This window comes from Apus apus, chromosome 26, assembly GCF_020740795.1.
Source record: "Apus apus isolate bApuApu2 chromosome 26, bApuApu2.pri.cur, whole genome shotgun sequence".
NCBI classification, from domain to species: domain Eukaryota; kingdom Metazoa; phylum Chordata; class Aves; order Apodiformes; family Apodidae; genus Apus; species Apus apus.
Window position 1 is genome coordinate 1,893,229 of NC_067307.1, and position 23,573 is coordinate 1,916,801.

Below are 23,573 nucleotides of genomic sequence, written 5' to 3' on the forward strand. Positions count from 1 at the left end.
CTTTCTATGAAGAAACTGTTCCTCATATCTCATCTAAACCTCCCCTGGACAACTTGAGGCCATTTCCTCCTCTTCTATTACTTGTTATTTGTGAGGTGGCATGCTGAGGGCTTCTACAAAACCATCCATTTATACCTGTGAAGCCAAAAACTGTCCCTAAGCTACCCCAGATATTCCCTCTGTGAGAGTCAAGGCCCTTTCCTGAGTCCTTCCCTTCTCCCAGGCTGTGCCAAGCTCCAACTCTGGGAAAGGACTTGGCTGGAGGCATCATTCCAGCCAGATCACCTGCCTGTTCACAGGACTAGCCACTATCAGGGAGAGATCAAAGCATTCCTACGAACACCAAGAGGAAGGTTGAGAGCACCCAAGGAGGATGCAAAAGGGGAAGTAATGACTTTCACTTTCTCGTTGCCATTCTCGAGTGAATTGGAGTGAGGATCCCCAGGGCTGGGGGTGAAACATCCCCACAACATCCTTCTGTAAGAATCACCACAAGATTCCAAGTATCTGAAGGGGCTCCAGGAAAGCTGGGGAAGGAGTTGGGACAAGGGCAGGGAGGGAGAGGACAAGGGTGATGGATGAAAACTGGGAGAGAGAGATGGAGGCTGGACATGAGGAGGGAATTCTTGGCTGTGAGGGTGGTGAGAGCCTGGCCCAGGCTGCCCAGGGAAGCTGTGGCTGCCCCATCCCTGGCAGTGTTGAAGGGCAGGTTGGATGGGGCTTGGAGCAGCCTGGGCTGGTGGGAGGTGTCCCTGCCCATGCAGGGGGAGTTGGATCTGGATGATCTTTCAGGTCCCTTCCCACCCAAACCACTGTATGATAAAACATCTATGTTGGGAAAAGAGTTTTCCATGATTGGATACGGGAAAGCCAGAGAACCATGGAAGTCCAGGGGCCACCCTCAGTAGGTGCTCATCATCTCCTTAGTTCCTGAGTCCTAACAAGCTCTGAAGGCAGCATGCACAGGACCTGAGGAGAGGATGAACACGGTGCAAACCCAACTCCAGGATCACAGGACCCACCGCTTTGGACTTCCTAAAAATCCCCATTAAAGCTGCAGATCAGTGGCTGGAAGGGCTGCCCTGGAGCCAGGAGAGGGGGATCCCAGCCCTGCCCAGGTGAGAAAGGCAAGAAAAGGCAGAGGAGGGGGGGGGGGGTTATCCATGAATCCCAAGCAAGGCTCTGGATGCCTGGCTGTACTACATGGTGTCCATGGCAACCACATGAACCGTCCCACCCAGCTCCCCCCAACCAAGTAGGAACTCATGGCAACGGCTCCAAACACAGCACCAAGGCACAAAAAAAAGGGGGGGGAAAAAAAAGAATAAAAAAAAAAAAAGAAAAAGAAATTATTCAAACAGATCACAAACAGCTTATGTCGAGGGAGGCTGTGCCAAATCCTGGTCTGGGTTTTCTCTCGGGTGGAGGGGAGAGAGGGGAGGTCAAGGGGGTGGAATGTGGGTCCCTCAGCAGTAAAGGCATCCAAGCTTTTCCCTAGGAACTTGCAGGCATGAAACCACAGAGGGATGTCAGAGCGAGCCCCTGCAGCAGGGGAGAAGGAAAACCAGGAGGAAAACAGCCCCTTGCTGTTGGTTTAGGAGAAACGAGGCACCTTCCTCAACTTCAGCACAGGAGCTCGTCGGAGCAGGGGCTGCTCCTACCTCTGCATCCTGCACGGAGCCAAGCACAGTGTCAGTGCTCAGCAAATCCCAAATAATGTCAGAAATCGACTCTTCCCACCCATTCCAAGATGAGCATGAAAAAAATAATGATATTTTACTCACCCATCAAAAGAAAATTACTCACGCCAGGCGCGTGGGCGAGCAGAATTTTGCAAGGCTGTTTTAGGCCCTGACTATGCTACAAAAATATCCATGTTAAGCATCGTTGTGAAACACAGTTGTGGCTCAGCTAGAACCCTGGGTTTTAGCTACCTGCACCAAGGAGGAGGAGAAAAAAAAATCAGCATTAAGAAATGACCATGTGCTAGTCAGGCTCCCGGGACCAAGCTGGGCGCTGCCATCTCCCACCTTGGCTCATGCTGGCTGCTTCATCCAAGGGGATGCTGCAGGGAGCTGAGGTGCTGGCACTGCCCAGCTGGTGAAAGGGCAATGCCAGGGATTTGCTTTCACTGTGATAAAATCCTCTGGGATGTGGAAAAGCTCTGGGATGTGGAAAAGCTCCTTGCACAGGTGGTGCAGGAAGGCAGGGAGGTGCTGGGGAGCTGCGCGCACCTCGCTCAGCGCTTTGGTATCCAAGTTGCTTCATCCCATCTAATTTTATCCTGTGCTCATCTCCAAATCCCAGTTTCACTGAAACCCAAAGGGGAAGGGGGGAGTGTTGCCATTGCCCACGAGGAGACTGTGATTTGGGGCAAAAAAAAAACCCAGAAGAAATCAATCAACGTTGATTCACTGGAAAGAAAACGGCGCCTTGGTCTGTGCTGGCATCGCACCTGCCCGTGGCCACAGAACAGGGAAAACAAACTGGAAAACCCACAAACCTCCTCCCAGGCTACAACCAGCTATGCCTGCCACCTCCCCACACTCTCCCCATCCTGGGGAAGCAGGCACAAAACCATCCAGCCAACCATCCTTCCTGAGACAGGCAGCCCGACCCCTCTTCACCCCCATCCCCAAATATCGCAGAACACTCTGGATTGCATCCCATCAAGATCCGGGGTGAGGGGGGTTAAATATCACCCAACCACCCAGTTCCACTCCCAAACTTCAACTGGATGCCAGCTCCTCAGTCCACTTAGGGACATCTCCCTGCCAAGAGACACCTGGATTTGCAGCCCAGCAGCAGCAAAGCCCTGTGCAGACCCTTGACACGTGCTTCCTGCTGCTTCGCTTCACCATCAACATTTGCTCCACCTACTTTCTTTTGCTCCCAGTAAATACCAGTTGGTACTGGGAAGCAGCACTTGGACACCGAGCTTTTACACTACTGAAAAAAAAACCCCTTCCAGTTTGTAGTCACCTGCAGGAGCTGGGAAACATAAAAAAAACCAAGAGTGACTTAGGAGCTGCAGAGACATTTGGCTTTATGGGTTTAAAAATCCTTAAGATGGTCAAAAATGAGATGCAACAATTGAGGAGTAAAAGCTCTGACTCCTCTTTATTTTTTTAAAAGGAGTGATGGACTATTTTCCCCTCCCTCTTCCAAAACACATGCCTGCAGGTGAGGAAGAGGACACAGACACATCCAGGAGTCCCCAGGCCATGGTGGGAAGCCTCAGGAAGCTCTGCTGAGCTCTCATCTGTCCATGCAAGGCTGCTTCCCATAACAAGCCTGCTCCTGCTCTAAATAAAGCTCAGCCTCCAAAGACAGCACTGCCTAGTTGCCTAGGAGTTGGGAATTTGGGGGTTTCATCCAGTTTCTCTTACTCTTTACTCCCTGGAGCAAAGTTTTCCCCTGATGGGACAAGAGGCATCGCTGTGTTCCCAGTCCTGGTGCAGCACAGAGAGCACTGACCACAGAGGGAGGGAAAAGCAAAGGATTAACCACCCCCCATTCCACAAGGAATCTCCTCCCATCCTGCCTCTTTGCCCTTTTAATCTCCCGGGATTTCACCCCCCAAAAAAACCCCCCCCAAGACTGGTGTGATCTGCACACCCTCCCGATCCCACAGCCCCATCCCTGGGGAAAAAAAAGGGGGTTTCATCCCGGGTTTAATGGCACATGCAAACTAAGCAAACACAGGCTGGAACAAAACTTGCCCCCTCCGTGGGGACAACAGGGTGGGGACAACAGGGTGGTGGCACCAGGGCTGGGTTGTGACGCTGGAAGAGCAGGACATGACCCTGACACAATCAGCTCCCCCCTCAGCCCGGACGTCACGGCGAGCCTGGCCCTGCCAGCTGGGTGCTGACCTCCAGCCCCCCATCAATGGGGTGATTCATGGGTGGGGGGGATTAAGGGCTGGGGGGGTGACAGGGGGGTTGGCAGGGCTGAACTGAGAGCAATTGTGTCCCCAACGTGCTGCCCCAGGCCAGCAGGCTCCCAGCAGAAGCAGAGCCACGACACCGTGACGCTGGTGGAGAAGAAAGAGGAGCTCAGATCTCAGCCCCTTCCCCCCCCCCCAACCCCCCCCTTTTCCTGCAGTGACCTTTGCTTTTTCCCCAGAATTAAACAAAAAAAAAAGGGCCCAAACTCCCTCATCTCTCAGCAAAAGCCACGTGTGTGTGTGTCACAGAGAAGCCACCAGACCAGGCCCAGAGGAGGAAGCATCACCACTCTCTGCCCCAATGACTCCATGATGATTTATATTGATTATAAATAAATATTTATTATAAATCCATTGGTATGATTCTTTCTTCCTTACTTTTCAGCCCTGTGACTCCTCCCAGCAGAGTGGAGAAGGCCTCCCCCACCAACCAGAGCTGCCCACAGAGGACAACCCACACCCTCCTCACCCAACACCATCTATAATCATTACTTACTTCTCCCAAATAAATAAAACAGAACCAAACCCGGTGGATAAGTGTGTATTTTTAACCAAAAAGCCCCATTTTCAGGGGTATTTCTCTGTGTGTGTCACTATCTTGTTCAAGTCTTCCCAGACCACAACTTCCCACCCCAAAAACCAGCTTCATTTCCCCCCCTTTTCCCTGGCAAACTCAGCCCCAAAACAAAAATCAGGCCTGTTTTTTTTTTCCCTCCTTAAACCATCACATCCTTCAGCTCTTGGGACAGTGGGACGAGCCAGGATGAGAAAAGTGCAGCCAAGATTCATTTCTAAATCTAATTAGTGCAAATGAGGGGCAGGGAGAGGTGCAGCAGCACTGAGGTAACTGAGCCCTTCACCAGGCCCATCGAAACACACTTGGGAAATCCTTGGGTTTCACCCCAAAACGACTTGACTTTCACGGAGTTGGAGGTGGGTTTAAGACTCAGGGAAGCACTGGGGGCAGAGGGGAGGGTTGGGGACACCCCTTCCCCCCTCTGCAGAGCTGGGGGGCTCATCTGGGATGAGAGGCAGGGAGGTCCCGGGAGGGATGGGGGGGGGGGGGCTTCGGGGCAGCTGCACCGGGGCCAAACGGGGCCAGGACCGAGGGCAAACCCAGCCAGAACCGGGGCTTCCTCCGGGCCAGCTCCGAGGCCAGAATTGATGTCAAACCCGGTCAGAACCGGGGCCAGCTCCGGCGCAAGAACTGGGGTCAAACCGGGCCAGAATCAGGGCCTGCCCTGGGCCAGCTCCGAGGTCAAACCCGGCCAGAACCGAGGCCTGCTCAGGGCCAGCTCCAGGGCCCGATCCGAGGCAGCACCGAGGTGAAACCCGGCCAGAACCGGGGCCTGGTCCGGGCCAGCACCGAGGTGAAACCCGGCCAGAACCGGGGCTTCCTCCAGCCCAGCTCCGGCACCAAAACTGGGGTCAAACCCGGCCAGAACCAGGGTCTCCTCCGGGCCAGCTCCAGGCCCCGTTCGGAGCCACCTCGGGGACCCGATCCGAGCCAGCTCTGGGATCCGACCCAAGCCAGCACGGAGGTCAAACCCGGCCAGAACGGGGGCTTCCTCCGGGCCAGTTCCGAGGCCAGAACCGGGGTCAAACCCGGCCAGAACCGGGGCTTCCTCCGGGCCAGCTCTGGGATCCAATCCGAGCCAGCTCCGAGGTCAAACCCGGCCAGAACCGAGGCCTGCTCCGGGCCAGCTCCAGGTCCCGATCCGAGCCAGCACCGAGGCCAAGGCCGGCCAGAACCGGGGCCAGCTCCGGCGCCAGAACTGCGGTCAAACCCGGCCAGAACCAGGGTCTCCTCCGGGCCAGCTCCAGGCCCCGTTCGGAGCCACCTCGGGGACCCGATCCGAGCCAGCTCTGGGATCCGATCCCCCAGAACCGGGGCCTGCTCCGGGCCAGCTCCAGGTCCCGACCCGAGCCAGCACTGAGGCCAAGGCCGGCCAGAACCGGGGCCTGCTCCGGGCCAGCTCCAGGTCCCGACCCGAGCCAGCACCGATGCCAATGCCGGCCAGAACCGGGGCCAGCTCCGGGCCAGCACCGAGGCCAGAATTGATGTCAAACTCGGCCAGAACCGGGGCCTGCTCCGAGCCAGCTCTGGGATCCGATCCGGGCCAGCTCCGAGGTCAAACCCGGCCCGAACCGGGTCCCGCTCGGGCCCAGCTCCGCGCCCCAGCAGGCCCAGCCGCGGGGCCTCCCGAGGCCGCAGCGCCCGCCGCGACAACCCGCGGCCTGGCGGGGCGGGCAGGCCCCGGGGGTGCGGAGGACGGGCAGCCCGGCCCCGGGGGGTCCCGGGGGGTCCCGGGGGGTCCCGGGGGTCCCGTCCCGGGGGTCCCGCACTCACCAGCTCATGGTTCCCCCGCCGCCCCGCGCCGCTCCCGGAAGTGCCGCCACCTTCGCCCCGCCCCTTCCGGTTTGATGAACACCCACCCACCCCCCCCGCCGAGGGTGTGACGTCATCGAGGGGGGGATGGCGTGACGTCACGGGGGGATGGCGTGACGTCACGGGGCGGGGGTCCCGGGGCGGGGGGGAATTGGGGGGGAAAAAAACGATTTAGAAACGGGGAAAAAAGGTAAATGAATCTGCTGGTGTGGGTGGAAATGGTGGGAGGGGGGAAGGGGGGGGGGGGGGGCAGGGGCTGCGGGACCCCCCAAAGTGGGGAGGGGGCTGGGCGGGAACATCCCAGGGGTGGGAGAAGGGGAAAGGGTGTCCAGGAGGACTCTGGGGGTGCAGGGTGGGACACAGACACACAGACACACACACAAGGAGGGGGAACGGAGAGTTTTTTGGGGAGAAGCCCCCCCCCCCCAAATCTGGTCCCAGAGGTTTGGGGGGGGGGGGCACCCAAACCCTGTGGGTGAGCAAAAAAATAACACCCCCCCACCCCCCGCCCATGGCACCCACCATCTGCCACCACCAGCCGTGACCTGGGTGGGGGGATGAACCAAACCCCCCCCCCCCCAATTTCTGGGACCCCCAAAACCCCCCTCATCGCCACTCTGGGGTGATATTTGGGTTGTGGGGGGGTAGTGGGGGGGGGGGGGGGGTGGTGCTGATGGCACGTGCCACCCCCACGGGGCTGAGGGGAGCAGGCCCAGGCTGGGTGCCAAGGGGTGGCTTTATCAATTAGCAGGTGGAGGTAAAACAGCGGTAATTAACAGGCAGGGAGGATGATGCTAAACTGGGAAAGTGTCACCGACACCGCTGAGGACAGAGGATTAGCAGGAAAAGAGCCAGGGTTGGGGATAGACACGGGTGAGTGACCTGGGGGGGGGACTGGGAGGGGGGGGTGACAGTGGCCAGGGTGGTACAGCCCCCCAGTTTCTGCTGGGATGGGGGGAAGGAGCTGGGGTGGAGGGAAGGAGGGGCCATGGGGGAGGGGAATGGGCGTTGGGGGGGCTGAGGGGGTGTGGGAGCAGACGGAGAGGGGAGGGAACCAGGAGGACCCCTCCGTGTCCCCTGGTGGAGGGTGAGGAGGAGGAAGGATGGAGGCTGGGAAGGGTGGGTTGGTGGTTCCCACGTCCCAGTGGGACACGTGGCTGCTCCCAGCCACAGGCTCCACCACGGTGCTGGGACGCAGTGAAGATGGGCTGGAAGAAGAGCTGGGAAGAGCAGGTCCTGGCAGCCGGGTGTCCTGATGGCCACGGGATTTTGGGGGGCATCTTCCATGGAGGCTCTGCCCTGCATCTCAGGTCCGCCCTCTGAAAGCAGGGAGCTCAGAGCAGGGGTGGAGAGGAAGGGGAGGCAGGTCCACGTGGTGGGAGACGAGGGCCAGGTGATCCAGAAAGCATCCAGGCCTTCCTTCTGCAGCAGATGTCTCCTGCCAGGGCAGCAGGAGAAGCTGAGCCAGTGGCCAGAGCCCGAGATCGAGGAGGGATCCCACCAACATCTGTGGCATCAGGATTTTACCAGCTGCAAACCAGGAGCTTCTGGGTGTGTGTCCTCATCACTCCCCACCCCAGGGGACAGGGTCTCAGCTCTCCGTGCTCCCCGGGAAGCAAATCCCATTCCTTGGAGATCTCTTGGCTTTCAACAACCACTTCCAAAGCCCCCCCCCCCCAAAAAAAAAAAAGACCCTCAGCAGAGCAGAGCGAGGTGCTGGTGGCCTCCTCAGGAACCCGGAGCTGCCGTGGAGAAGGGAAGAGCAGCAAGTGGGGTTGAGCTGGTACGTGACTGGCAAGCCCTATCCCTCCTCCCCAGAACACAGATAGCCCAGAACGGGGATGGAAAGTGCCGTGTTTCCGTAGCAACCAGCATCTTCCTGCGAGGTGCCGCACGCGCTCCACGCGACTTTGCCACCCAAGGGTGCTCCTCACCTTCCTGCTCCCTGCAGGGTGGGCCTGCCTGGTGGGATGGCTGCACACGGGTAGCAGAGCAGGTCCATGCCCTGTTGGCACCTCCTTGGCTCCTTCCCTCCTCCTCCTCCTCAGTGAAGGAGCCCGAAGTGTTGGAGCAACTTCTGGTGGCTCCTCGGCGTGTGGCTTCTCCCGGGAACCTGTGCTATGTCTCCACCAGCATCTCCCAACGTTTTCCAGCACAAGCCACCACTGGAGATGGACAAAACGACCACCCAGGCACCTTCAGGTGATGCTGGAGGCCACTGTGGCTCTTCCTGCTGCGTCCACGGCGGCTCCAGGTCCTGCTCATCCGCCTTGGATTGTCCCACGCCACAGGGACCAGTGGCTCCAAAGCCAACACGCAGCCCCAAGGTCCTCAGAGCACCCAGGGAAGGGCTCACCAAGCACAGCAGCTCCTGCCACCCTTCCTGCCCTGCACCAAATCCAGCAGCTGCTCCAGCCTCCTCCGATCCACCAAAAGACTCAAACCCCTGGGAAATCGTTCGGGAGCACGGGAGCTCACCCAGCCCAGCCCCTGGAGGCTCCAGAGCTGATTCCCCAGTGCCACAAGGTCCAAGTCACCAGGCAGCCACCCCGGCCACTGCCTGCGCCTGGTTCTCCCCCAAAATTAAATCCAGGGAGCTCAGCGATGATCCAGGGATGATGGGCAGGAGCAGCAGCTCCTCTGGGACCCAGCTGTGGATGCAAATCAAAGTCAGGGAATACGAGGGTGGTGCTGGTACCTCCATGCCCTGGGAACATTGGGAAAGACCACGGTGCCAACACCTGGAAGACCACGGTGCCAACACCAGGAAAGACCATGTTGCTAACACCTGGAAGACCACAGTGCCAACACCTGGAAAACCACGGTGCCAACATTAAGAAAGACCACAGTGCCAACACCAGGAAGACCACGGTGCCAACACCAGGAAGACCACGGTGCCAACACCTGGAAGACCATGGTGCCAACACCTGGAAGACCATGTTGCTAACACCTGGAAGACCACAGTGCCAACACCTGGAAGACCATGGTGCTAACACTAGGAAAGACCATGGTGCCAACACCTGGAAGACCACGGTGCCAACACCTAGAAGACCACGGTGCCATCACCGGCCACCAACACCGCCGAGCCCTAGGACCAGAGGAAGCTTGTGGGACACTCCATCCCTCCAGCCACACTCCAGCCCAGAAGAGCTGGCCCCACGAGAACCAAGGGATCCTCATCCTCCACCTCCAGCACAATCCCAGCCCCAGGAGAGCCAGGCCTCACCCCAGGGCTGGATTTAACCGCGCGCCCACTCCCCACATCCGCAACGCCTCGCCCAGCAGCTTCTCCCACCCGTCCCTCGTGCCCGTCCAAGCTCCAGCTTTGAAACCCAGCGGGTTATTTTTATCCTGAACATCCCAACCTGGGGAAAAAAAAAAAAAATCCCCTCTGGGCTCCATCCTGGGGAAAAGGCCCGGGAGCATTACCGGCTGAAGCAGCACGATCCTCTTTCTCCCCCTTCCTTGATCCGACAGACGCAAACGAGAAACGGTGACGGGGTCAAGGCACGAGCCAAGGGGGGGGAAATAAGCCACAAGGTCAAGGATAAGCCAAGGACGTGACAGTTTTAGAGTGGGGGGGGGGTTGTAGGATGCACCCCATCCCCTTCCATCCCTGGGAAAAACCCCCTTGGGGAAAAAAGAGAGGTGGGATGGAGTCGCCTTTTGGGATCCCCCGTCGTCCTGGTGTCGTCCCGGGGATGGAGCTGGAGGAGAGAAATTGGGGGGGGGGGAAGCTGAAAAAAAAAGGGGTTATTTGGGGGTGTTTTTCACCCAAAAAAAAGAGAAACAACTTCAGAAAATACAACGCTAGGGAAAAAAAATGAGTATATATATATATATATATATACACACACAAAGTTCCCCGTCAAGCAGCACAACACCCACCACCCCACACATTTCAACCCCCCCCCATATTTTTTTTACATATTAAAAACTGCTTTTATTCTTTTTTTGGCTTGGGGTGGTTGTTTCCCAACCCGTCGAGATCTATTTTTTTCTTTTTTTCAATTGAAAAAAAAAAAATAAAGCAAGGTAAAATAAAGATATTTACTACAGCTTTTGATTGTCAGCAAACACAATATATTTACTGCATTAGCATTTGCTCACAGTGCAAATGGTACAAACAATACATCGGTTCCATAGTTCTGGGTTTCGTGTGGGTTTTGTTTTTTGTTGTGGTTTTGTTGTGGTTTTTTTTTTTTTTCCCCTTAAAAATGCTGTATGCATCCAACTATCATACCTGCAGTACAACATGACAAATGAGCAAATGAAATGTGTGTGAAAATTATCACCTTTTCACGATATCGAGCATAATTATCTTCTTTTTTTTTTTCTTTTTCTTTTTTTTTTCCTTTTAACCTTAGTATAAGGTACTATAAATCCAAGAAATAAAAACATCCACAAAATATATTACATCTGGTATGATTCTTTTTTTTGTCCTTTTTTTTTCCTCTTTTTTTTTTTTTTTTTTTTTTAAACTCTTAAGTACTCAACTTGATACAAAAGTCTCTCAAAAAATATCATTCCCTTAGGTTTTGTGTGGCGAAACCTGATTGTGGTTTTTGTTTTTATTTTCAGTTCACATAAATTAAACTTCATTCTTTCTCTCCTCTTTATTTCCTTTTAATTTTTTTTGTACTTTTTTTTTTGTGTGTGTGTGTGGTTTTGTTGTGTTTGTTGTTTTTTTTTTTCACATGCAGACATCAAACCTGGATAGCACGACCTTTTGGCAACAAAGATTATTATTATTCTTCTTATTATTATTTTTTAAAGTCATTATTCTTTTTGCTTAGTTTAGCTTAAATGTCTGAGCACAGTTTTCTTAAAACAAAAGAAGAAGAAAAAAATCAGAGCAGTCATGCAATGACATGCACATACCAGGAGGAGAAAGAAGAATAGAAAAGAAAAGAAGAGGGTTAATTGATATTTTTTTTTTCCTCCTCCGTAGTTGGTTGATTGGTTTAAAGTGACCAAATAAAAATAAAAAGATCTCACATTTTTTTTTTTATATATATATATATATATGTATTAAAAAAAAAAGGATTCAGCAAAATAGTGGGGAGGGAGGGGAGGTTGTTCTGTCAAGAATTTCCCTTCTGCTGAAAAAAATTCCAAGGAAAACAAACAAACAAACCAACCAAAAAAAATAAAGCAACCCAACCCAAAAGAAACCCCGAAGCTGCTGCCGGGTTGTTGCTCCCTGGAGTTTAGGGGGAGGGCATGAAAAGCTGCACACACACCCCACCCCCCCCCCCCCCTTCCTCCTGCCCCGCCAGCCCGGCTGGGGGGGCCCATCCCGCTTACCTCGGTGATTGGGGAGGGGGGAATGTGGGGGGATTTGGGGGAGGCACGGGGGGCTGGATCCAGGCGGAGAGGAACCGGATCGGTTCCATCCATCCATCCATCCATCCATCCATCCATCCCCTCCCGCATCCAGGCGAGCCCAGCCCCGGGGGGAGCCGGGCGGGTGGGATCTAGGAGGGGTCCGATCCTGCCCAGCCCAGCCCTGAGGAATTGGAACTGGATCGCTGGGATCCAGCTCAACCGGGATCCCGGGAAGCTGGAAGAAGTCGGGTAGCCCGGATTCGGGCCAAGCTGGAGGCTGGGAGGTGCGGGGTGTGGGAAACAGGGATCCGGGAGAGCCGGGAGCCGGGAGAGCCGGGATCCGGGAGAGCCGGGATCCGGGAGAGCCGGGTCTGGGCAATCCAGGTACAGGCAGCGCGGGTAATCCGAGTGCAGGCAGCAGGGATCCGGGCACCGGGGTGCGGGCACCAGGCGTCAGGGCACCGGGATGCGGGCAGCGGGGATCCGGGAGAGCCGGGTACAGGCAGCAGGGATCCGGGAGAGCCGGGTACAGGCAGCAGGGATCCGGGCACCGGGATGCGGGCAGCAGGAATCCGGGTGAGGCGGGTGCAGGCAGCCGGGATGCAGAGAGTGCAGGTCCAGGCAGCCAGGATCCGGGAAGTGCAGGTCGGGACAATCCGGGTACGAACAGCCGGGGTCCGGGCAGTTTGGATGCAGGCAGCCGGGATCCAGGCAGTGCCGGTCCTGTCATTCCAAGTGCAGGCAGGATCCGGGTGCAGGCAGCCTGGAGCTGGTCGGTCCGGGTGGCCCCGTGCAGCGCAGCCCCCCCCAGGCATCCTTAAACCAGGACAAGGGGGGGTGGGGGAGGCCACCCCCGGGGGTCCCCCAGAGAGGAGGAGAAGGGATGCCACCGCAAGCAACGTCCCTCAGGCGCACGTGGTGACAGCGGGGGCGAGGGCGACGGGGGGTGAGGTGGTGGCGGTGGCAGCAGTGGGGGGCACGGTGGGGGGCTGGCCGGCCGAGCCCTTCTCGGCCTTCTTCTCCTTCTGCTTGAGGTGGATCTTGGCGTGCCGCTTGCGCTCGTCGGAGCGGGCGAACTTGCGGCCGCAGAACTCGCAGGCGAAGGGTTTCTCGCCGGTGTGGGTGCGGATGTGGGTGGTGAGGTGGTCGCTGCGGCTGAAGCTCCTCATGCAGATGCGGCACTGGAAGGGTTTGTGGCCCGTGTGGATGCGGAGGTGGCGGGTGAGCTCGTCGGAGCGGGAGAAGCGGCGGTCGCAGCCCTCGGCCGGGCAGGCGTGGGGCCGCTCGTGGAGGGGCGTCTTGCTGGGCCGGTTGGGGTACTTGCGGGGTCGGATGGGTTTGAGGGTGAGGGGCGGTTGCGGTAGCCCCCCGAAACCCGGGTGGATCTGCTTGTCCTTGAAGGCCTTGATAGTCTCCAGAGGGGTGATGGGGGGCGGGTTGACGCGGATGGGATCCAAGCTCTGGAAGGGTTTGTGCTCCGTGATGGTGCCCATGTCGTTGGGGTGGTGGTAGAGGTTATAGTCTGGGATCATGGGGAAGAGGTTGCTGTCCAAGGCGGGTTTGGCCGCCTGGTAATCCTGGGGGGAGTAGGTGAGGCCGGGGTTGCTCTGAGGGTCGTGGAAGGAGACGGGCTCTGGGTAGAGGTCACTGCAGGAGGAGTAGGGGGGCAAGGCGGGGTACATCTGGTCCACCTCGCCCTGCGGGGGCCCCATGCTGCCCGCCGAGCTCTGCGTGCTGGTGAGCGCGCCCGACGACGGCGGCACCCCCAAGATGCCCGCGCTCATCAGGCTGATGATGTTGTCCTGGCACCAGTTGGAGGGCGAGTCGAAAGCGAATTTCCCCAGGTAGGTGACAGTCTTGTTGCCCGGGGCGGGTTGAAAAGTCCCCGAATAAGAGGACAGTTCCTGACCGGCCTTTTCGTTCGCTAAGCCAATGTCCATAACATTATCTGCCAAGTGAGAGAGAAAACGGGGCAGGGTGAGCCGGGAGGGCCTCGGCCACGCTGGGTAGGGGGTCTCGGGGATGCACCGGCCCCCCTCACCCCACTCCCTCCTACCCCTTCGCTGCTTTCCCCCCCGCTCTCCCGCGGCGCTGAGTACCGAGGGTCCCGGCGATGCGGGGCCGGGCTGCTGCCCCCGCGGGGAACGGAGCCGGGGCTGCCCCGGGGGATGGGATGAGGAAGGGGAGGGGGGGGAAGGCGGGAGTGGTGGTGGTGGTGGGGGGGGACACACGGCCGCCTCCCCGCAGGTGGGGCCGGGGGGAAGGAGGTACCTGCGGCTACAGGTAGGTTTCCTCCCCGTCCAGCCCCCGGCAGCGCTGGGCACTCCGCGGAGCCGGCTGCGGCCGCCGACGCCGTTACCGACTCGCCGCCTTCCCTGCGCCGAGCCCCGGCGAGGAGAAACACGGGGTGCGGGGGGGTGGGGAGTGGGGGGGGGGGGAGGTGGGTTTAGCTCGGCGAGGCTCCTGGTGGGAGCCCCCCCCCCCGCCTTTCACCTGTGGCCCCCGTTTATGTCCCCTTCCCTCCTCAACCCCGCGCTCCGGGAAAGTCGGCGCCGCGTCCCCCCGGGGTGAGGGATGAAGGAGGCAGGGAAGATGGGGGGGGGGGGGGGGCGGCTGCCACGGCCACGCGTGTCCGCGACGCCTCCGCAGCCGCGCGGATCCCTTTGCCGGCGGGTGGCCCTTCCGTGGCCCCCCTGCGTGTGTATGTCTGTGCGTGTGTCCCCTCCTAGTCCCCATGGCCCCGTATCCTCCTCCTCCTCTTCCTCCCCACGGAGCCCGGCCGCCCGTCCCCGTACCTGCGGCGGCGGCTCGGCGAGCAGCGCTCGGAGGAGCCCTGCAGCGATCGAGCGGAGACACAGCGAGGAAAGGGGTGGGTGGGTGCCGGGGGGGGGAGCACACACACACACACACACACACACACACACACACGCTTCCCTTCCCTCCGAGGCTCCATGACACCCTACCCACAGCGTCCTCCTCCTCGCCCCACCGCGCCCTCCCCCCCCCCCCCTTTCCCCTTCTCCCCATTTTCCTTTCCTCCCCCCCCACCCCCTTTTATTTTTTTACCTGCAGCCATCTGGTTGTAGTGAGCCACCGAGTCGTTGCTGCTGGAGAAGATATTCAAAGAGTTGGGGATCTCCTCTGGGTACAGATTGTCAGGCAATTGGTTCATCAAAGTGTTCATGGTCCCCGGCAGCTTCTCCAGTAGTTTGCCTGTCATAGCACTGGAGGAAAAGGCTGGTTCAACGTGGCTCCGAGCTCAGCTCCCGAGGAAACAACATCCGAGTGGCAAATCCGTGCGAGGGAAATCATGCAAGAAAAAAAGTTGGGGGGGGGGGGGAACGGACGGACGGGGGGGGGAACCGGGAAGGAGGAGGAGGAGGAGGTTGGGGGCTGGGGGGTGGGGAGGGGGAGCCGGGGGTGGCCGCGGAGGAGGTGGGGGGGTGCGGTCCTCCGTGGGTCCCCGGTGGTGTTTCCTCGAGGGGAAGGAGGAGGAGAGGAGAAGGGGGGGGGGGGGGGGGGGAGGTGAAGCGGGGGGAGGAGGGAAGGGGGGGGGGGGGGCGATCTGGCTGGCAGATGTGGTTGTAGAAGCGGGTGGGAGGATTTAACCCCTCCTTCTCTTTTTTTCGCTCGCTCCCGCTCTCCCCCGTCCCCGCTCCCTCCCCGCGCTCGGCTCCGGCTCGCAGGTTCCCTTCGCTGCCGCCCGACTGCTCCGCCGGGGACTCCGCAGCCCATTTATCCGGGCGGCGGGAGCGCTCCGTGACGTAGCTGCCCATATATGGACAGACAAAGCCCAGCCGAGCCCGAGACGTCACAATGGAAGCTCCGCACAATGGAACATTAGAAAGCAGGAAGCGGGGCCGGCCAGGCGGGGAGAACGGGACCGGGAACCCTGCACCGGGCAGCGAAAAACGGGCACGGGGTATTGGGGACCGGGGCACCGGCAACTAAAAACCGGGTACAGGGCACCGGGGACCCTGCACCGGGAACTAAAAACCGGGTACAGGGCACCGGGGACCCTGCACCGGGAATTAAAACCGGGTACAGGGCACTGGGGAGCCTGCACCGGGAATTAAAACCGGGTACAGGGCATCGGGTGCCTGCACCGGGAACTAAAAACCGGGTACAGGGCACCGGGGAGCCTGCACCGGGAATTAAAAACCGGGTACAGGGCATCGGGTGCCTGCACCGGGAGCTAAAAACCGGGTACAGGGCACTGGGGAGCCTGCACCGGGAATTAAAACCGGGTACAGGGCACTAGGGACTCTGCACCGGGTACCGGGCAATGAAAACCGGGGACCCTGCATTGGGAACCGGGCACAGGGCACCGGGGACCCTCGCACGGGGAACCGGGCGCAGGGCATCCTGCACCGGGAACTAGGAACCGGGCAACGGAGACCCTGCACCGGGCATCTTGCACTGGGAATTGGGCACCGGGCATCCTCTACCGAGCACCGGGAGCCGGGCGGGAGCGGGGGGTCCCCCTCCACATTCCCGTCCCACCCGCCGAGAGATGCCGCTCCCCCCGGGATGCCCCGGTGCTCTCCCCCGGGCAGGAACGGGGGGGCTCGGGGCAGCCCCTCAGGGCTGCCGTGCCCACCCCTGCGTCCATCCCCCGGGGATGTTCTCCTCTTACCTGCAGGTTTTATCCCTCCCCTCCACTTCCCGGAGAGTTAGGGGGAGGGGGTTTCACAACCCCCATCCCCGGGAGAAGCGGGATGGGAGGAGATGTGCGGGGGGAAGCACAGCACCAGGCAGAGCCTGGGATGCGGGGGGGGGGGAGAGGGTCAGAGGGGAAGGTGCTGGAGCTGCAAGGAGCCCAAAATTCCCTCTCTGACCGGTGGGGACCGAGGCTTTGCACCGGGCCGCCCCCTCCCCAGGGGTCCCGTGGAGAACGGTGCTTTGAAAACTTGAACACAGGTAACACTTGTTGGTCGCCTGTGATTTTTTTCACCTTCCCCCGGCTCCCCCCCCCACGCCCCGCCATCCATCCCCATCCCTTCCCCTTTTAAAAAGTTTGGCACTTCCAAGGCGTCAGTAATTAGGTGGTTTCGTGCTAAGTGTGCCAACTGATGCTATCTTTAAACCCCTCCGAGTTATACAGCAAATGTATGGAAAAACGCTGTGTTGCAATAGCTCCACTTACCCAATTCCTGCAGGGCCGGCTTTGCAATGGGAGTGAAATCCCTCCTGCTACGGGGAGTTGCTGCAGCTGGAGGGGACCGGGCACCGGGCACCGGCTGCGGGGAGAGGGGGGGTGTTGTTTTTTTGAGGGGGGAGGCAGAGGAGCTGAGGAGAAGGGGCCCGGTGCTGCCAGGCCTGGGGACTTTTGCTCTGGGGTGCCCGCAGCCCTTCGGTTTTAGGGGTGGGGGGCATGGACTGGGAGGGGTGGGGGGCAGCGAGACCCCGTGGTGACCCGTTTGAGAGTGTGTGTGGGGGTGTCCGTGTGCTCTTATCCCCTTCAGGATGCCCCATCCCCTTCAGGGCCCCCCATGTTCTTCAGCCCCCCCATACACTGCGCTCCCCCCCCCCCCATCCATTGCAGTGGCACCCATCCATCGCAGGACCCCACTTTTCGTGAGAAGCTCTCCCCCCCCCAACCTGTGTAGAGCCCCTCAATCCTTCACAGAAACCCCTCCATCCTTCACGGAGCCCCCCCCAATCCTTCACAGAGCCCCTCCAATATTTCACAGAGCCCCCCCCATCCTCCACAGAACCCCCCCAAATCCTTCACAGAGCCCCCCCAAACCTCCACAGAACCCCCTCAATCCTTCACAGAGCCCCCCCATCCTCCACAGAACCCCCTCAATCCTTCACAGAACCCCCCCCCCCCAATCCCTTGCAGCCCCCCTCCATCCCTTACCACCCCCTGTTCTTCATAGGGCACCCCCTTTCTTTTGCATCCCCTTCAATTTACACCCCCCCCGTCCCCCATCACCACCCTTACCCCCCCCTTCTAGACTCTTCCCCCCCAAAATCCCTCCCAAATCCACCCCACCCACTCCCCCCCCCACCCTTGGCCCGGGGTTGGGGGGGGGGGGCGGGGGGAGCGCGGCGGCTGCGGCGGCGGTGGCGGGGGGGGTGGGATGAGGATGAAAAAGGGGGGGGGGGGGGGGGGAACGGGCGGGCAGCCGAGGGGAAGCACCAAACAAGGTCTGGATCCGGCCCCGCCTCCGCTGCCTTCTTTGGCTCCCGGTTCCGGCGCCCCCGGCGCTGGGGAGGTGCGGGGCGGGTGTGCGCGGAGCGTGGGGTGTGGGGGGGACACGAGGGGACACCCACCGCCCGCACCCCTCTGGGTGACACTGCCCAACCTGGGGGGAGGAGGAGGATGGGGGGGAAGGGGGGGGGATATCCTACCGAGACCCCCTCCTCTCCTTTCCCCATCAGAGCTTCCCACAGTCGGAGCATCCACGGGGATGCTGCGGGTCCCCCGCGGCGTGTCTGCCTCCCACGGGCAGGGAGATGACAGCAGGGACCTCCTTCCCCCCGCCCCCCACCCCCCAAAAACAAACAAACAAGCAAACAACCTTGCTGCCCCTCCCCGACCATCTACCCAGTCTGGTACCACCATCACAGCCCCCCCCCCTCCCCCCCCCCCCCCAACTCTGGGTCTGGGGGGTTGAGGGTTTGCTCGGCCTCATTGGTGGGCAACCTCGCCTTGGGAATTGGTGGTCCAGAGCACCTGGGCACTGGCCCAGCTCCTAGGGAGCAGCCCAGGATCCCAGTGGATGCCAAGCAGCCCAGTATCCCAGTGGATGCCAAGCAGCCCAGCTTTGTTTGGCTTGTAGCAACCCCAGTGGGCACCTGCCTCCCTGTGCACCCCCCCCCTGGGTGGAGAGGTGACAACATGCACCCCATCCCCTCCAAGTGGCACCTGCTCCTGGTGGGAATGCATCCATATCCCACTGAATCCATCCAGCATTAGCCCACCGGACTCTTGCAGGGTAGTTTGAGTCCCACTCCCCAGACTCTGGAGCCACAAAGTCCTGGATGACACCAGGAGTGGGACTGGGAGAGGGTTGTGCCAGAGCCCAGTGGTGGGAACGGCCTCATCCCAGTGGTGGGAATGGCCTCATCCCACCTGGACAACGCTCGGTTACCAGCAGTGGTTTGATGCCAGTTGATGGGGAAGGGTTTCCAACCAACATCAACTGAGGCAGCCTCAGACTGGCAGGGGAACAGCCACGTGGGGGTTGACCCAGCTTGGTTCCAGCTCAGTGGAATGGGTTGGAACCTTCCGAGCAGAGCAGTTCACCCTCCCCCCAAAAAAGAAGACATTCAAATCTCACCTGGGATGTTCTGACTGGGTTTAAAGCACAACTTGGGCTGGATGGAGTCTACAGCTGGGAGCTTTCACTTATTCTGGTCATCATCCCACACGCCTGCCTCTTAGGCTGGGCCAACCCCATCGTGACTGGGATGTCTCTGAAATGCAAATAACCATCTCTGGCATCAAGGCTTTCACAGCATGGATCCACACGGTCCCTTCCACAAAGCTGGTGAGTTTTGAAAGCTCCTTGTTTTACTTGAGTCGGGAAGGCAGAGCTGGCCAAACCACCAGCTTGTCCCCTGAACCTCCTGCAGCTTTCCACCTAGAGATAATGAGAGGGATAATGCTGTGACACCCAGACCAGCCCCACCTCCTCCTCCCCTGGCACCCATCTCTGTCCCCCTGCACCTCCTTGCCTGGGCAGAGAGGTTGGGACAAGCCCTGACGTTACTCAAATGTCCCAGTGGGCTCAGTCCCCACACCAACAAAGTCCTGGCAGCTTCCCTGGAACCAAAAGCACCCACAGCCACGTGTGGGAGCACCCAGAGCCCCCCAGTCCCACTGCCCCCAGCCCCTGCTCCCCTCTTTGGGGCTGCACGACGCTGAGCAGGGGAGATGTGCACCCACCCTAACCCCCTCCAGCACCCACAGCCGGGTCCCTCTGGGTGCTGTCAGCTGATGGGTGATTTCTCCCCACTCCTCTCAGTCTTGTGACCAGGCCCTGCTGCTGATTCACTTGCCAGGAGTCCCACAGGTGCCACGGCTGTGACGAGAGGCCAGGCTGCACCCCAGATCTCCTGGGATCTCTAGGGCTTTCAAAAGGGGAACTATTCAGGGCTTGGTCACCTACTTCATGACAGCGTGGATGTACTTATAGGGAGGAGAACACAAGCCTGGCTTTCCTGCCCCATGGTGAGGCAAATGGGGTGCTCGTTCCCCTTGAAATCATGTCCAAACCTTGCTGGTGGCCTTGAGCTGAGCTCAGGCAGAGCTGAGCCTGGGAGGCTAAAGGACATCATAAGGTGCTCATCACCATCCTGCTGTGCCATTGGAGGGGTCTCAGGAGCTCTGTGGCTTTCAGGCTTTTTGGGACCTGCAGTGATGGCGTTTCTGGTTCTGGATTAGAGGATGCTCAGACATGAAGCTTGAGGCACTTACACGACCAGAACGTGGAGGTTTTCCTCCCCAGCCCTTTGGATTCGCTGGAGATGTAGATCTGATGCTGGTAAGGTCAGAGAGTTATAAACAGAGTGTGGCTGGTGGGGACCTGAAAGGTCACCTGCCTCCTACCCCCCAGGCACGTCTGTACCAGGGCCATCTGTGTAGGTGGCTGCTTGGATGGTCGACAACACAAGATCTTCTCGAGCAGCCTGGAGAAGGGAACAAACAAACCCAGAGTCTTTCAGCCACCGAACCACAAGGTGGGTGTCGTGGAGGTATCTGATGAAGCCTCTGTAGTTTCTCAGGGCTTATGAGTGTTTTGTTTGCAAGCAGTGAGGTTGCACGGGTGGGATGTGGTGCTCTGGGGGTGTCACCTCATCCCTTCCCCCCCCCCCAGTCAACACCACCTGCCCTGAGGTGGCAGATGCTGCATCAGCAGCAATTTATTCTCTGGGCCTGGACATGAGAGATGCTCAGCACTGGTAGGAATGGGATTCAGGTTAATCTGTCATCTCTGGAGGAGGAGAGACTTTCCCCTCTGCAGTTAGGCGTGGGAAATGCTCATTTTAGGCCAAACTGTGGCTTGGGAGAACTTCTCCCTAGGAGAAACTGCTGGGCAGCTCTCCTGAGCCCGGATCAACAACCTCCCAGCTCTGCCTGCATCTTTCCACAAGCCTGCCTCTCCCTCCTCACCCAGGTTTTCCTGATTTGCCTGTGAAAACTCCACACCCTCCTCCTCCTCCGGAAATCTTCTGAAACACTCACACTGAAATATGCATGGCAATGGGGAGGGATGTCTCCCTGCCTCCTCCTCCTCTTTCAGAGGGTGATGGGACCTGCAGGCAGAACTTCCTGCCCTGGGGGGGTGTGTGTGGGGGGGTGGTGTTGCTGCCTTCTTTGCTGGGTCTGTCCCCCATGTGCTGACCCCCCCCAGGGTGACCAGGCAGTGGGAGCATCCCGGGTGGCTGCGGGAAGCCTTTCCCTGCCTCAGTTTCCCCCTTCTGGCAAAAGAGAGAGAGAGAGATCAGCAACAGGATGAAAAGTTCGGTGGAGGGAAGAGATGGGAGCTGTCGACTCACCCTGCCCGGAGCAGCCCTAAGCACCCTGAGCAAGCAAATGGGTGCTGGGTGACCTGGGCCAGTCCCTGAAGGTGGCAGCACTGGGATCCGGCTGGATGCCAGGGAAGCACCCACAGCAGCAGCACCAGGAGCTGAGGGTGCTGCCAAGGGGAGGCTCAGCCTGCATCCCCCCCCCCACACACACACCTTGTCCCCCACATCACCCCCCCGGCAGCAAGGACATCCCAGCTGCCACCCCCCCAAGGGTATCCCACCTTTTCCCTCTGCTCCCAGGGTCTGGGGGTGACACCTGCTTGTGGTGACAAGGGCCACGCTGCAGGGAGCTGAGAACCTCTGGGTCATCTGAGTCCAGAGAGTGGCTTCACTTTGGTGAGCCCGGAGGTCTTTCCTGTTATTATCCAGCCTGGAGCAGGGGGAACAATAGAGGTGGCTGCCGAGGCAGTGTGACCCGGAGATAAGGAGACTGGGTGATTAGCAGGAAAGCTAAAGAGTGAGTCTGGAGCTAGAAGTGATCCCGAGGGAGCAGCTGGGAACCATGGCAGGGCTTGTAGGCAGAAGACCAGGAGCAGAGATCAGGCACAGAGGTGGCAGAGCCAGGGACAAAGCACAAACCTTGGAGTTGTGGCCCCAGCCAGGAGGAGCTCAGGAGTGACCAGGCTTTGGTGAGGGGTTTGCAGAGAGCAATCACAACAGCTTGCTTTCTTTTTTTTGACCTGAAACCAAGAAAGAGAAGAGGAAATGGATGCTTGCACTTCAGAACTTGTGCCATGACACACACGACGCCTGAGACGGGAGTGGTTCCTTGATGGCAAGAGGAGCTGGTGGCACAGCCACACGTGGGCTCTCTGGATCCACCACATCCTGTGGAGGTGCCAGAGAAGGGGCTCGACCTCACTGGAATAGGGGGCAAATCCAGCTCCAGGCAGGGACAGGGTATCCCCCTTGGAATGCTGTGCCAGGGGATGGATGCCCTCTTGGCCAGCCACAGGCTGTGCAGCCTGGGAAAGTGCTGCTCCCAAAGGGTTGCTGGGCCCTTCTTCAACCACTGAAGGAGAAACTGGTGAGAGGCCAAAGGCAAGAACTCTGCACATCCACTGAAACCAGCCCGGGGGGGAATTAGCCATTTCCTAGCAATGAGGAAACGTGGGGTTAGCTGAGGACCTGCAGGGCTGCCAGCAGGCAAGGGGAAGCCAGTGGCTACCAACAAGTGAGGACAAGCCAGCCAGGGGCTGCAGGGTGAGACCATCCCCTGCCTGCTCCACAGGCAGGAGAAGCTGGCAAAGCCACCCAGCCCCTTCCCCCACAGCCTTAGGTGCAAACCCCAAGAGGCATCTGCCTCACCCTGCAGGGAGCTGGGCATAAACAGGACACCCAAAGCTTGGTGGGCCAAGACCACCACATCAACAACCCTTTTTTTGGGTTGGTTTTGGTTTGGTTGGTTGTTTTGTTGGGGTTGTTGTTTTTTTTTTTCCTCTCTTGCTCCCAAGGAGTGTTTGGGTGCAAACCACATCTGAAGGTGCTCGTGCTCCCAGCAGGGTGGGTGAGGCTGAGCTTCCCACTGCCACAGCCCCACATGGACAAACCCAGCCCCAAACTGACTGGGAGAGAGAGCTGCAGGAGGAAACACAATCCCAGCACAGTTTACCTTTGTTTAGCACCCTTTGGTGGGGTGACTGGGTGTCCAGGGGAGCACCTCTCACCTCTCCCAAGACACCTCCAGTGAGTGAGATGGAGGGACCAGGATCCCCAAACCAAGCAAACTCTGACAGGGCAGCAGTGTGTGCTGTGGGCCTCCAGACAACCCCACAAAGCACGAGAAGCAGCATTTTGGAGGCCCGATAAGAATCATTATTGCTAATTAATCAAACCATCACACCAGAGCAGCCTGCATCCCTCCCCCCACCTTGCTGCCTGCTGAACCCCCTCCAGCTGCTGGCACAGCTCCCCAAAGGTGGGGACACCCAACCCCATCCTCGCCTCACCCGGTTGCTTCAGGAGCCCTAAATTCCTGTCGCAGCCCAGGTTGCCCCTCCCAGGGCCCGCCCCGGGCTCCGGGTCACCGCAGCATCCACCGCATCCCGCAACGAGTGGCCGCTGGAGCAGCCGAGCAAAGCAGTCCCACTACACGGACCCACCGCAAACCCCGGGGGTGGGAGTGGGGGGAACAAGCCGAGGGGGACCCCCTGAAGGGCCCATCCCCCCCAAGCAGGTCGGGGGCTTCTGGTATCCGCAGCAGGAGGCTGGGAATTCGACACCGGAGCATCATCCCGGCACCGCAGCATCATCATCCCGGCACCGCAGCAGCATCATCCCGGCCCCCAGTTGATCCTCACAGCCCTGTCCCTGGGGGGACAGCCGGGGTGGGGTGGTGGTGGGGGGGGGTTGATGCCGGGGCTC

General features: G+C 59.2%; 2 protein-coding genes across 2 annotated transcripts in view; both read right to left on the reverse strand.

Moving 5' to 3' along the window:
• The window catches only part of BIN3 (bridging integrator 3), a 44,170-nt gene extending 37,826 nt beyond the window's left edge, over positions 1-6,344 (reverse strand). The window contains exon 1 of the mRNA XM_051640931.1: positions 6,300-6,344. Coding sequence (XP_051496891.1) covers positions 6,300-6,307 — 8 coding nt within the window. The 5' untranslated portion in view covers positions 6,308-6,344. The remainder of the gene's footprint in view (positions 1-6,299) is intronic.
• Positions 6,345-12,571: 6,227 nt separating this feature from the next.
• EGR3 (early growth response 3) lies at positions 12,572-16,833 on the reverse strand. Its single transcript, XM_051640924.1, has 3 exons — positions 16,813-16,833; positions 14,733-14,890; positions 12,572-13,614 (listed from the first exon to the last, which is right to left on the reverse strand). Exons 2-3 carry the CDS (start codon positions 14,884-14,886, stop codon positions 12,572-12,574), a joined length of 1,197 nt encoding a protein of 398 aa, XP_051496884.1. The 5' UTR covers positions 14,887-14,890; positions 16,813-16,833.
• Between the last annotated feature and the right edge of the window lie 6,740 nt (positions 16,834-23,573).

Bases quoted from the DNA above. Each gene is read 5' to 3' on its own strand.
- EGR3 (XM_051640924.1), bottom strand. From the start codon at position 14,886: ATGACAGGCAAACTACTGGAGAAGCTGCCGGGGACCATGAACACTTTG. The intron at 13,615-14,732 runs GTAAAAAAATAA...CTCACTTGGCAG, and splicing joins CTACAACCAGATGGCTGCAG to ATAATGTTATGGACATTGGC.